Raw genomic sequence first — 15,535 nt, forward strand, 5'->3', positions numbered from 1 at the left:
ATTCCAAACCTCTGACCAGCTGCAAGAAACCATCTCTTATTATTAAAACTGCTGGCTGCAGAGCTGCTAGTCTCTCTCCAACATAAGGAATTTCATCCCCCCGGTATTAGAATTCTTTAACAACAGTTGGTTCTGGAACAGTGTTATGCTTGAAAAAAGAATAAAATGCATTATTGCAAAAGGGAAGTCCCATGCTTCAGCGGATGTTATACTGCTGACCCTGGATAGTCCTCTGATGAAAAAATAACCATCACTGAAAGAAAAACTGTTATGGGAAAATTTAGTTTAGATTTAGACAACTTAATTTTCTTTCTCTGTGAGACCTGTTCAGTTTGGCTGTCAGTGTGAAACATTTTGGTGCTCTTAGATAATGGAGTTAATTATTATTTGCATAGTTTTTTTATAAAACTATAAAGTTTATTGTTTGATTTCTTTTGAAAACCTAATGTATACCAAGCCAAATTTGCCCATGACCCTGACATAACTAGTCCCTATCACTGAAAGTTCATATGCATGAAAAACTCCCAGAGAATTAGTAAGCTTTACACAATTTTTTCGCTGGTACAAAAGATTTAAAGCCATGATGGGATGTGATCAGAAGATATTAGTTATGGACACTGCCTGTTCTTTGTTTCTCAATTTTTTTGAAAAAACTTTCTTTTACTGTAAGTATTATCCAAGAAGAGGATCCCTGATCTTGAATGCAGTTTATTGGTGCTGCTAGAGCAGAGATAACAACCAAATCGATAATATAGTAGAATTCAGGATTACAGAGGTTACTAAGACCTTTAGTTGTGAACAATTCAAGCCATCCCAAACTCATGTTAATATAGTCTTTGTAGCCCATCAGCTGCTTATGTCTTCAGTGCCTGTGAAGTCCTATGTTCCAGCCCTTGCTCCAAGAGCAGTTTTTGTTTTGTCCAGCCACTGTTTCACATGAAATATATAAACTGCAGAGCAGGGGCTCAGAGCTAGGACTTCACCTTATCTATCACATTCTATGTGATAGGTAGATCATAGCCCCAGATACACTAAATTTATCCTACATGTGCTCTGTCTTTCTGGCCCAGTGCTCTTTCCAACAGCAGCACAGCTTCGGTGCATGGTGTGAGGGTCCCTATCCAGAAACAATTTGTGATCTCCTCAGTGGTAATAACATCCGCTAAGAGATGGGGCCCCTGATATTAAATCCAGCCTGGCACTGGAGAGAAATGAGCCTAGGTTTCCCGCTCCCTGTGTGAGTAGTCTAACCACTAATCTATTTAATAATAGAATAGCTGCATAACAGCCAGCAAGGTCCCCATATGGTAAGAAGACAATAGGATCAAAGAGCTCTGAAAACTATCATTCAAGAGGCAGCTATAAAGTCTCCTTGCTGAGTGGAAGTCTTTTTTTTTCTTAATACTTTCTCACTGTACTCCTTAGCAAACAAGTAAGCAAGTAAGCAAGCAAGAAAATAGATGAGAACAAAAGTTTAAAAAAAGTAATTCTTCCACCCCTCCTTAAAATCTCTGCATGAGCTACTCTTCCTGCTTTACACTGATTACTGCTTTATAACCCTCAATTAAGTTGAAAGTGAAGTAGCAATGCTGCTTCTCTCTCTACACCATTTTTGAAAGTAAATTTAAGAACTGTTTCCACACAGTTTGAAGCAGCTCCCTTTCCCAGAGCTCATCTTAACCAATAGACAGCTAAATATCACTGAAAGAGAGCTCCTAATCTGATTATTTACCTTGAAAAAGGTCGTAACCCATTCCTTTAAAAGAGCCCCACAGCAAGCCTGACAATAATAATACGTAGAAAGGCAAACCAACTAGAAAAAAAATAAATAAAAGATCCATTTCTACAACATGTTCTTTAATCCAATTTCCATGATTTTAAATAAGAAATAAAGCAAATGGACTCAAAATTGCAGATAAATATAAGTGCGAAAAAAATGAAGCTATACTCTGTATTTCTGACTTCTGTTAGTGTTAGAATGGACAACATGCTTCCATTAGTAGGATTTCCAAGCATATCTTTATTCACTTCTTTTACTATCACAATAACTCATTTCACAGAAAAATCTACTTTAATTTTCAAAGCATACCACAGTCCTATTTATTTTTGAAAGCCTTAAAAAAGATTTGTCAAGAAATTTTGTACCAGCTTCTCTTTACTCAGAAGCCTGAATAACATTCTTTCTCAACTTTAATATCTCATTCCATTTTTTCTAAACTTCTTAAAAAATGCAACAAACAGTGTGAAAAATGACCTTTTGTGCAGAAATGTTTGCATGTATTTGTGTGTGTACATATGTGCACACAGTAGTGCACAGAGGTGATTGTGGACATGCATGTCTACGTGTCATTGTATAATGTTAGCCAATCCACACACAGAGATGAATCCCAGCTTTCAAAATTAGCAAGTTTCTAATCACTAAGTTCCAAATTTGAGGCAGAATCCTCATCAAAGTAAGTCCATAATAGAGGTACTGGAATGATTACCACTTCCTCATTCTTGGTTCCTTAACTCATGATTCAGAAATTCTCAAAAATTACTAAATGCTGAAAGCTAAATGGAATTTTTCTTTTCTCTGTGTGTGTGTGTGTTAAAACCTTATAAAATAAGTATTTTTTCTGTCAGGTATCTCATAATAAAAATACCACTATAAACAAGCCTAATATGGTATGGAATTTATCCTTCCTGAAGGATAAAAGTAAATAAAACTTTAGAAGGTTGCATTGGAAATTGACCTCCAGAGATTGTGGCTTTATTCCTGCATACTCAGAAACAGTGAAAAGGAACTAAAATATATATGTCTCATCCAGCCAGCCCATCAATATCTCGCAATATCATTGTTTGACTTTGATATTGCAGGAATCAGTTAATAATGGATCCAGATGGACTAAAAAGTGTAGACTACTTTTGTGTGAAAAGCCCCTTGGTGTGAAAAATTATTTCTCCCTGTTATTATCTTCACAAGAATTTAATAGGAGCATGATAACACCAGTAGAAATTCTCTGATTTACATGTTTTTCAGTAATTTAGATAAATCCCTTTACCTAGTGTGGCAACAGATTTTTGTTTGCTGCTTTTTGCCTGTGTCCTAATGCTCACAAACTTATTCAGCATTTCACAACAGAGCATAAAAATGCTCAAATAATTTATTAGTTCAACAACACCCAAGTTATTAACTAGCAGCTAATGAGCATTGCTTATGCTAAATGTTAGCTTTGGTAATTTTTTTGTCCTTTCTGAGGAGTGTGAAGCTATATTTAATTTTCAACAGTACACAAAACATCTATCTTCTGCAAAGCTCATTCTGCTATAACAATTGCACCCATGTTACTCTCCTTACAAACAGAGCTCATGCAAAAACCCCAAAGCAGGACAACGAAGAAATGTACATGTTGCCACAAAATATGTTCCGAACTGTTCCATATGCTTATTGTAACGTACTGCTTTCTGGGTCTGTGAAAACACAGTATGATAATGGCTCAGGTTTCCTCTCTAAACTTTTTATCAGCTTCCGAAGACTTTGAACTGATAATGCAGTAGTGCTAAAGAACTCATGAATGAATACATATGTTGCTTGCTGTCCAGCTTGCAAAAAAACCAAACATCTACTTACCCCAAGTCCCCCACAAGGCAACAAGGAAAAGAGTTTTTGAGACACGTTTCCTAAATATTAAAGAAAAAAAAGAAACAATAAGCATCATTTATAAAAAAAAAGACATTTTAAATACTGGAACTGTAATCACTCTTTACAGTATTTCAGTAGCACACCATGAAAATGCCATATAGCAGAATAAAAACCATTACTAGTACTTAGAAAGCAAATCACCCATGAGACATGTAAGGTGCTCTTTTGCAACAATGACAAATCTTAAGATTGGTAAGCAGCAGTTTCAAAGGAGTATAATGATTGACTAAACAAAAGTCACCCTGAACTAGAGTGTAATTGACAAGCAGCCTGGCTAAGCTAGTCATCTCAACTTCTACAGCCAGTGGAGTGAGGTAGGCACCTCTACTCTACACTACCATGCCTAGGTGACTGACAGGATGAATTACTTGAGAAGTGCCTGTTTCCTTTCACTGACAACAGAGGGAACCTCAATAAACTTACATGAAACCGATGACTAACTTAACTTCACTCTCCAGTTTCTCCCAACAAAATCACAGTCTTAGTCTTCTTATCAAAGCAAAAAATGCTGGTCTCTTCATTTACATGCCATTGATGAATACATTAATATTTTTAATAATAAAATTTAATACTACTTGTTTCCATATTACTCTGTAAATACATTCTATTAAAGGGAACAAAAACTTAACAGGCTTTAGAATCTTATTTCTATCTTACCTTAAGTCTATACATTAGACAATGAGATAGGGTTTATCTTATTTATACTCACTTTTTATTCATTCATGTTTTCTTTTTTTGTACCACTAAACTCACTGTCTTGATAAGGACAATATGATGGGTAAGGATGTCAGGATTTGATGCAGTTCCTATCCCAGTATGTAATCTGATCCTAAGGCAGCTGTGGAAGAGAACATAGGCTTTTCCCCTGCCGTATCACAGAACTGGCTTTGTAACTTTGCCATCTGGAGGAAACATTAGATAGTGAATCACTCAAGTTACCTAGAGGAGCCACCAATTGTTATGGAAGGGGCAAATGCTGCAGTTACTCATGTTTAGCAGGTGCCAATGAAATGCATAAAGAAAATTATAAGCCATCATCTTTGAAGTACAAGAGACCAGACTGCAAGGTCTGAGAAGAATAAAGTGCTTTACACTTTGAGTAAAATCCAAGATGCGTTTTTAACCAACTAGAGGCCTTTGATCAGTTTGCACCGTGTGCCAGAGAAGCCAAACAAAACCTCCTGTGGAGCTACCAGGGGAAATGCAGGTGCAGCAGCTATGCAGAGCATTCTCATACTGTGAGTCCTAATGGCTGCAGACATGCAAGGAAAAGTTGGTGGTACGAGATTGTCCCAGTTGAGGTATGGGAGTATTTTGTAAGTCTCTTCCCAAGCACATCGAAGGACCAATAAGAACAGGATTCTTTCACATTTTACTGTGGGGAAGATCAAAATGTTTTACACAGATAACTAAAAAATTAGTGCAGTTAAATTGCCAGGAGATGTGAATGGAAACATAAGCTGTAATTTGAGATAAAATAAGGCATTTTTAGAATATTGAATGACTAGACCTTTTTTCTTATATTCTGTTGCAGAGGGGACATAAGAGAGAACAGATGAATTCTCATTCATCTCCCTGCAGCTGGGCACATTGTGCATGGTAAACACTATTATAAACAACAAACACAAAGTAAAAACAGAAAAGCAGATGGTGAGGAAAGACACTAAAATCAATCAACAGATAGTATGAAAATGGAGTGAGACAAGCAGGAGACCCTTTCAGTGTATCAAGAAACTTGCCAAGATACTAACTTCTAATTCCATGATAGTTCAAAAAAAAAAGCAGATAATAGACTTTGCAGAACAAGAAAAGATTAGACTTTTTTTGGAGTGAGGGAAGCGACTAGTGAGCCTTAGCTTAACTAGCCTCACAAAAAGAAAAGAGCTCAAAACACTCTTTGCCATAAAAATGAACACCAGTAGCAAAATGCAAAACCTGAAAAGGAATCGAGGTAAGAGTTTCTCATTAAGTTTTCAGCTCATGCCCCAGCAGAACTTGGTAAGTAGTAATCATTTTAGAGTAACATCCTTCCACACTCAAGGGTACCTATAAAATAATAATAAAAGATATTGGGATACTTCAAGTAAGAGAGAAGAGAAATTTAAAATAATTGTACTTTTTTTTGGCTTTGCATCAGGACAAAGTTTGCAGTCACCAGAAAATCACTTGAGAAAAAAAGACCTTTCAGAGAAGATTTAGAAGAATTTACTGATGGAGCTAGAAAAAATATCAAAGATTTGTATCCTAAAATTTCATTACACAAAGACAGTATAAGCTGGTTAGTCAAATTAGGTGCTGAGGCACCCATCATTGACTGAGGTCAGGGCCCCTGCAGAAGGAGAAGCTGCTTAGGAGATTGACAGTTGGGGACTGAGAGTCTGATGAGCAGGAAAAGTGATGGACAAAATATTTCTCTGAAAAAAAATAAACAAAGAAGTGAAAAGGCACAGTTTGAGGAACCTAATTGTTTTCAGTATCTTTCCCCAGGAATTAAGGCATTTCTGCTAAGTGGTCATTTTTTCAGTAACTTTAAATTGCAATTGCACAGATGCTCTGTGAATGCATCTTTTAGTTGTACTCAAAATACAGCCCCACTGTCATGGATGTGTCAACAGTATATTTCTCACTTTTACAAACTTGTAATCACTGGACACTTCCTTTTAGAAACACTTTATTAATTATGGTTGGAGAGGGAAAAAGTCTGCAAGACTTGTCTGATAACTAGTCTGCCCTTGAGCTTGTTCAGAGAGGTTTGAAAGGTGGCATTCTGTCACATGAAACCATAATGTGATGTGACACATAGTCTGCATATAAGTTTCCTTCATGTCAAGACAGTGCAATGCAACATTACATGTTGATTAACACACCACTCTGAAATAGAATCAGTCAAAAGTTTAAACTATGCAATAGCATAGAAGTCAAAGTGATCATCTGCAGTGTCTATGTTTGTAGGCCATGATGCAGGGGAAAAAAAAGCTCAAGAGTTCAAGCCAGTTTATAGTGTGAAAGCATTAAGAATATGCGAATAACTGTATGCACAATTCTCACTGATTTCAGTAGTTTGCAGCCATTTTCCTTTGCAGTCTTCCAGGACAAAGTTTGTTCTCCCTCAACAGGAACACTGAAATAAGCATTTATTGACACATTGCACATTCCTAGTCCCAGTCATACTTAAATTTCATTCAGTCAAGTGTTCCTTTTCTGTTTGAGTGATATAGAAGCTGCTTGGTAACATGCACACACACAAAAAAAAGGGCTTCAGAAAAAGCAGATTTCTGAACAAGGTTGGGAAAGAAACATTTTTCTGAAGCACAAGAGGAGAAGAAACAGTGTGTCCCTTTTTTGTGTGGTTACAGGAATAAGGAAAGGAATGGTTAGATCCTCCTTTTCATTCGGATGCAAAGCCATAACTTGATGGAACAAATTCTGCAGGGAACAGATGAACTTTCATTGAAATAATAGAAATGTTTTATGAGACAATGTTGTTATTGATGACATTTTTGATGAGAAACATTTCCTTCAGATTTTCTCCCTTTGCTACACATCATCTTGAATTTCTATACTATACCCAGATGTTAATTTTAATGTCGGGATTTGTTAGGTTCAACATCAATGAACTGGGGACAACGAAAGGTAGAAGAGTCACATCGCATTTTGGGAAAACACAAGACAATTAAGTTCCTTTATACAAGTGTCTGGGAGCACAAGTGATTAGAGCTTCTATCCAAAAATCAAGCACATGCAAAACCATTTGGGAAGAATGTTTCATTGACTGTTGTCTGGGTAAAAGGCCATGGAAGATGCAGGAAGAAAATATTCTAGAAACAGAGACAGAGAAGGGCATTATGCCAAGGATACACTCAGAATATATGCTATGAGTGTTCTCTAGATATAAACTCAGATAGTAAATGCTTCGGACTAAGTGTCAAATAAAAAAGGCAAAGAGTGCCAAGTAAAGAACCGTGGGCAAAGAAATAGTTTTCTGAGATTATGTAAACAAAGCTTTCTGCATTCACTACCATAGGCAGAAATATAGCATGGATATATGGGCCCATTGCTTTTTTCACTTCTTAGCTACAACTACACACAGCATACTACATGGTGGTCAGCTTCTGAGATTCAAAATGGGAGCAATATTTTACATCAATGTACTTGAAAATAAAAAATTAAATGAATCAAATTAAAAACAATTAAATGAAATGCTGGACTTTATCAGAATGGAACATTTTGACAATGTCGGTGAACTCAAATAAAAATGTTTCCAAATTTTCATTTTGCAGGAATTTAGACCTTTTTCTTCGAAACACTTTTTTTTTTTTTCAAGAGGGATTTTATTACCTTGGAAGTTCAAGCTCTTGAGAATCTATAACATTGTAAGTATTTTTGTTTCGATGTTGCTGTGGCTAAGAAGATTTATAAAATTAAATAACATTGTGATCAAGACATTTTTCATATCTACTCCTATGACTCATTGAAGGAACAGTCCGCTTTACAGAAGAAACTCAGCATCAGTTTCCAAAGCAAAATCATTGGTATGTAGTACTAGAACTGTGGCAATGATTTCTTTTGATGGCTAGTATTGTTTTGTTTGGGTTGGGTTTCATTACATTTAGGAAAAAACTCCACATCTTAGAGTAAGTGTTATAAAAATAGCCAAGAATTAGACCGTTGCATCCAGAGTGCTGCGACGTAAAGGGCGGGATTTCACTCACAGCTTATTTCCAAAAGGCACCACCTTTGGTGCGTTTCCTTTCACATTCTCTGCAGCAGGTCTAACAAGTAGATCTGCTTGATGCTACACTCGTGGCAGAGCTCAGTTTAAACTACTTTCCTATTGTAAAGAGCGTACACTGAGTATTGGCTGTTGGATATTTGATGTGAAAATCCTGTCAGCTTTCTGCTATTCTGTATGTACATAAGTATATTTAATATTATAAGGCCTTCCCCTCCCCTCTTTCACCCCTCCCCCCCTTGTTATTCAGGAAGATATCATATCCTGCATAATGGAAAGGCATTCAAGTAAACTTCACTTATTAGCAAGACTTAGGCATGGTATCTGCACTCCGTGTGGCTGAAAATAATTGAAATAAAGAAAATGAGAACAGCAAACAAGCAATTCTGACAAGCAAGTGTATCTTACTACTGCTTTTAAATAAAAGAACACAAGGAGATAGAAGACCAACCATGTTCAAAATTGCCATTGGTCTCTGATTGAGAACAAATCACAGTAAAGGGTTAACACTTTGATGATTTTTGAAACAAATGAGGAGAAACTTCTATTGCTGCTTTCCAGCCTGTGCATTTAAATAATCTATATTTGGCTTCCATTGTAGCATTCTCCTTCCACATAGCAATGCATTTGGAAAAAGTGAATTTTTGTCACACTGCTTGCCAAGTATTTTAAACTGACACCAGCTATGACTAATGACAGTGCTGGAATGTGCTGTTCTCAGTAGAATAGAGGCCTGTACAGACCTAGGAGTTTCCTGGGGTCCAGCTTCTGTCTGTTCAGGGGGCTGGTGCCATACAGCAGTGAATGATGTTCAGAGTGAACCAGCTGTATTTCCTCCAGACTGGCTTTTCGACCTCGAATTCGCTGAAAGAAAACAGCAGAGGCCTACAATATTCCACTGACAATATTTAGGGAGAAAAAAAGAAAAAAAAAAAAAGTAAAGGTCCGAAATAACATTTAGTATGATTAATAATGGGTTGAAATTGCATCATGCAGGAATGTGACACTGATTTGTTTATTAAAGTAATGCTATATGAAAAAGAAATGCGTGTGGTTTATCACAAATGCTTCACTTAAGTCTTAGCAGAGTTAATACAGGGTTTCACACACAAGAAAAAGAAAGGATTCTGCCTCTATTCTGCATTATATTAAAAGATACAAACCAGAAGTTGAAATATGTCTTAAGTAAGAAATCTGGTTGGAAAAAATCTGGTTTAAAGAGCAAAAACTTATTCACACCTGTAAGCTGCAGATGTGTTCTGAATGAGGAATAATGTTTTTTGCATTACTACTAGTACTTGTGATTTATGCTGCTAAGAAGAACATGATCACAGTGAGGAGAGCCAGGGAGAAGAAAAAAATTAAAGTTTAAATGGTTTAAGAAAATATTTATATATCTTTTTATTTTTTTAAGGTATGTTCGATATCCCAGGATCATTTTTGCTGTTATGCATGCTGACTCACTTGCTTCCTTACATTTTTGTGAGCCGAGTTTGTCTCATTAACTGTTTCTGCAGCCTGCACTCTCCCCATTTAAATCAATGTTAAAAAAATCTGGGATGTCTTTCTATAAATTCATTGAAATTTAATTAGTTTAGGAAGGAGGAATATAGGAAAGGAGAAAGAAAAGACTAAAACTAACACTTTCTTATTCAGCTGATCTCTTCCTTGTATGTATTTGGAACTACAGCTAGTCAGAAAATTGTTTACTTCTCTGCTTGTGCTACTGCTGCACAGCCTTTGCAGACACAGCAACGTGAAACAGACTTTGTTCAGGTTTGGGCAAAATAAACAGCACTGTCAACAAAGTTCTGGTCCCAAGATCATCTTTACTATTGATCTTGAATAACATAGAGAGAAAACAGCTTATTTTTAAGGTTTTGAACTTCATTTGCAGAGCTGGTCCTTATAAGTACCTGGGGCAAAATCTCTCACAACTTAGACTGTGTATCTGTCTGACTGTCAAGGTCTAGACAGAAACAGGTAAAGAAGTTATCTAAATAGACCATACAATTTTTAATAGATGGATTAACCCATATACAGAAACACCACTCAGTTCCAGAGGTCAAGTTATAGTTATTATACCCGTCAACTACTCATGCACATCAGACAGCACCAACCTCTTCATTGGAGAAGAAAGCAATATTATAAATATTAAAGAGTATGTGCTCTGCAGAAGAAAGGAGGTGCCTAGGGGAGGGTCTGAAGAACCATGAACAATTTATATCAAGTTAAGCAGTAGCAATTTTTTCTGACTAATCAGTAAAAATTTCCTGAGTGTTAGATCTAGCTGACTATGGAAGTCATCCCTCAGGGGAAGTAATTTCCCTCAGGGAAATGGTGGAAGCCCTGTTTCTTGCAGTGTTTAAAGCTTGACTGAACAGTGGAAAACAACATTTTAGGGAATGATCCAAGAACTAAATGACTTAATAAACCCCTTTTCTTCTCTAATTTCTTCAAGCCTCTCCCAGTCTCACATGAGAATTTGTAGCGGTGCACTCACATCCTTTTAACACACAGTTGCACAATCAAAATCAGCACATTATGTTACTTCATGGAGTCAGTAGACTCTGTAATGGTTCTTCTGGGTCAGATAAAATGTTTTTCTTCACAAGTGAGGTGAATGCTAACATTTATTTGTTCATCCATTCTCATTAAGCTCTATTTTTCTACTAAGCTGATTAAAATCTATATACCAAATGATCTACAGCAAAATAGAAAAGGCGGCTGTTTTTTGGGACATGTATAAGAACAGTAAAATGGTATTTTATGAAGGTCACATCAAAGAACCTCGAGTAAAATACCCACTCTCTGGTCATATATTTTCTACAAGTTATACAAAAACTCTTTAAGAGATGTTCAAGAGAGTTAATTGTCTGACCCTTTAAAATACTGTTAAATGCTGTATCACTCCAACCACAGAAAAGCCTCACAGCCAGCTGGATTTCTTACAACAGGGAGTTCTGTGATATCCTATAGAATATAGGGATTTGCACTAACAGAGTAGGGTCTGCAAGTGGCCTCCTGAAAAAATTTTGCCAAGGAGCTACCTATTACACAGTATTTCCAGGGCAGAAAAGGATTCTGCAGAAACAGGTTCAGTGCAGAAACCAAGTAGCACCAAGCAGGACCCCTGACTCCAGGCTGCTCCCAGCAGTGAGGTCTTTGGAGTGTAGCCAACTGCTGAGCTGCCAGGCAGGTAAGGCACAGCCCAAAGCTGCTTGCTCTCCACAGCTTCTCTAGGTCTCACCTGGAGCATCAGCTAGCATGTTTAGACAGTAAAAGGCAGGAGGAAAGGGAAGGGTAGAGAGTCCCATCTCCTCATTTACTGTTCCTTTCATCCCACCCTTAAAGTATCTTTGCCCATCAAGCTATTTTCAATAATATTAAAATTCCAAGAATCTAAGGCTAAACAGAGGAAAAATAACTGCTATTAAAAATTACCTGTAATATTTGCTAAGAACAATTCTTCTTACACAGTGATTTTAGCATGCAGCACATAATTTATTTGCCAGAATCTGGAATCATGTAACTTCAGTGTTGCAGAGCAATAGCTTCTGGCTCTCACTGGCACGAGTTATCAGAAAACATAACATATGCATTTGTATAACTTTACACATATACTTTTATCCACATCTTTTTTATTTTAAAGTGTCTTTCTTAATTTTCATTGGCCATGGTACTATCAAAAGTCTAAAATGTCATAGGAAGCAGAAAATTGGCGTAATGCCAGTGAAAAAGGAGGAAATAGCATAGGAGAACTTATGCACAGTATTTGTTTCATTCAGGGGGACTTGAATACTACATCCTTAGTAGCAAACAAGTCATCCTTTTCTGATGCGCATGACAATTTGTGTGTTGGCTTTCTCCTCTGACATATGCAGTTCCCTCGTCAACAGAGGAGCTGTTACATCTCACGAAACCAGAATACTGCACCTGAGTGCTTTGAAAAATCAGTCAAGAGCTAGAAAGTTATTCTCACCATGAGAAAAATGCTTTTGCCTTTCACAGAATTTAAGGTCAAAGATGACTCTCTAGTCTGGTCTTCTGTTTAAAACAGACCACTGAAGTTTCACACCAATAACCTCTATTAACCTGAAGATTTTGGTTGGAATTTCAGCAGAGTAAACTCTTGCACAGTCAGAGATTCAAAAAGACAAAGGTGACACCACCTGTTTCTGCTGAACTAACAGAAATTGTTGACATAGCTTAAGGAATATTTCTCACTCTGGTGTCTCAGTGTAAGGTGCCCATTGCCTTTACTGCAGCTGTTTGTATGGAGATAGTGTCTCTGAAATTCACTTAGGGCATCTAGTTTGTGAACAAGGTCTTCAGAGTTTTTCCTATTTTTCTGGGATTTTTTTATAGCTGTTAACTTTACTCTTGTCTTTCAAAATACACACAGATAATATAGATCTTTTGCCAGTCAGTATACCCACATCACTTGCTTTGTCTCCATTATGTGGGAATTGCAAGCATACCTCTGACATGCATGTACCCACATCAAGATGCATTTATTCTCTTCATGTGTTTTGGTCTTCCAGTGCTTTGTGGACTAATTTTACTGCCTTATGGATTTTTTTTCATCTATCTTGGTCTATATGATCTGGCAGACTAAAAGTTTCTCAATCTTTAAATTCTTTCCTTCTCTTCACTCTATCAGATGTGGACAGCAGGAGGTATAAGATATCTCCCTAATCCAGAAAACTACCAAAATTCAGATCAAATTCCAGGCTGAAAAGAAAAATGTTCCTGGACCACAGTCCCTACAGGAAGTAGAGGTGGGGGCACAAAGTGAGACCGTGTCTACATTCTTTTCATTTCTAAAACTGTGCCGATCAGTGCAGCCTAATGTCAGTCATGTGTGCATAAATTATGGCCCCAAAGGAGTTATGTAAATACTTCCTCTCCCTAGAACAAGTAGAAAGCAGACACCACTACCAAAACATAATCCAGTCCCTTTTTTGCCCCAAAGGTAAGGCATTGCCCTTTACCATGAGAAAATTACCAAAAAAAAACCCCCAACCAACAGTTTTTATGCCAATCTTTGCATCTTTTAGCTGCCCTGTGCTGGTGTTGCATTTGAGAATTCCCTGTTCCACATCTGTCAGCTTCTAACGAATGCAGAATTGGTATTTCACTAAACACACACAAAGATTTTAATCTAATGCAAAAATATTGTGCCTAAATTTTACTTTTGCAATAAATATATATTAGGACTATTTAAAAGTCCAGTAAGGGGGAAAAATTACTCCACTCTATTGCACTGGACTCAGTCAGAGACTGGTCTCTCAAATTCCATTCAGGGCTGGCCAAGGCCTGAATGTGTTTCTCCTTTGTCAAGCCAGTGGGGGAAGTAATGTATCTATGTGGAAGAGTGATGTGATTAAAAAAAAAAAAGTCTGAAAGCTAGAACTAGTTTCTCAATTTAGCAGAAATCCTCTAAGCTGCAGTTTGAGTAACTCTAGAGCTCAAATAACTACGGCTAGAAAGACAAAATACAGTCTGGAGAAGCAGGGCCTTTTGGCTCTGTCTGCAGTAGTAAATTAAGCAGTGCCAGGAAACATTCCCAGGCAGAGGAACGCAATCATCTGTACTATTAAATTGCTAAAGTGGTCCTTCACACCGTTTTGGCTGAACAGCAACTAGCACTCTCCGAAACAACTCCCAGACACGGTTTGGTCACTGGCATGGGCCGAGAGCATTCCTGGTAGTATGAACATGGATCTTTCCATGCTAGTTGGCTACAGCGGTGGAGAACAGTCACAGGCACATTTTAGTTTGTAGTGAAGACACAGCTTGGAGTACTGCTGTTAAACCTGGTTATGGTTTTACTGAATTATGTTTTAAAAATGCTATATATGTGAGCAATATGAGCAATACAAATAGGCAACAGATTAAGTCTATAGAACAATCTCTTAAGTGCAGCAAGCGTGGTATTGTCTGGGTCCAGTTAGGGAGGACAGTACTCTGAGCACCAGGTTGTATCTCCAGGGCCATAGATCAGAGCTGCATGAGAGGGGTTAATCCATACCACATGATTTAGGAACCACATTTTGAGTCTTGCTATAGTTAAAAAAGATTTTACAGGTATAGAGTGCTCATTTTCATAAGGTTAAATTGCTAGATTGAGAAAATAGGGAGGGCCTCCTGGCACAAACCTGTGGCTAAGGATATACACATTGCAAAGTAAAGAGATCCAAGCTACGTCTGAATGAACTAGCTTTGATCCTGAAACTCCTCATCAGACAAAGGGTGGGACTGCAGCCCTCTTGTGGGACAATTGTTTTAGAAAAAGAGAATCACAGAATCACAGAAAAAAAAGAAGATTCACAGTTGCTGCAGGGGATTTCGTAAGTGGCTCTGACAGGTTCCTGTTCCTAAGCTGCCCTTCAGACTTGGTGCATGAGGCAGTCAGTACACAAGGCAAAACCTGACCAGCGATCTCCTCACTCCTTCCGACAGAAACTGTGGGAAATTATGTTGAGAAATTATATTAAGAAATACTAATGGTCCATGAGGGGGCATTCAGAAGTCAGTAAAAGAGACAGTGCAGTTGCCCGTGGTGCTTTGACTCTGCATCCTGAGTGTGTTATGGTCCAGAATGCAGTTTAATAGTGGCCAGTTATTTCTTGAATAATGTAGTAATCACTCCTTTAGAGACATGAGTCATATATTCAGCTGAATGACTTTTCTAAAGAACCAGAGCACCGATTATGTGAATCACTGAAGTCTTATTTTGAAAAGTGAGCAGATTTAAGGATGCATTTGATGTCAAGCAAGTGCTACAGAATTCAGTGAAGCAAAGGACAGATTGCATCATCAAATATAAACCTATCCTTAGCTACATAAGAGGATCAAGATAAACACCACATCTATGCACCAGCCTCATAATGAGGTTCCTCAAAGTCTTATCATCAGAATTTACATTTTGACAAATTGTTTCACATTCCAGCCATTCGACATGAAGTGACTTATTTCCTCTCTGCCCACTCACTGGATATTGCAAGACCTAATAGATTATATTTCAGTTTTTGGAATTGCAAAATTGTAAGAGGAAACTTTAAATCTTCCAGGAAACTATGGGACTGCATGTATCTCAGACTAATCCATACCAC

The 15,535-nt window shown here is 37.4% G+C and overlaps 1 protein-coding gene across 1 annotated transcript in view; it reads right to left on the minus strand.

The window, feature by feature from the left end:
• The window catches only part of HDAC9 (histone deacetylase 9), a gene marked incomplete at its 3' end in the record, with an annotated part of 272,117 nt that overhangs the window by 114,304 nt on the left and 142,278 nt on the right, over positions 1–15,535 (minus strand). The window contains exons 15-16 of the mRNA XM_084260475.1: positions 9,161–9,281; positions 3,614–3,663 (exon numbers count right to left, since the gene is read on the minus strand). Of these exons, the coding sequence (XP_084116601.1) occupies positions 3,614–3,663; positions 9,161–9,281 (171 nt within the window). The remainder of the gene's footprint in view (positions 1–3,613; positions 3,664–9,160; positions 9,282–15,535) is intronic.

This window comes from Gallinula chloropus, assembly GCF_964237585.1.
Source record: "Gallinula chloropus genome assembly, chromosome: 2".
Taxonomy (NCBI): Eukaryota; Metazoa; Chordata; class Aves; order Gruiformes; family Rallidae; genus Gallinula; species Gallinula chloropus.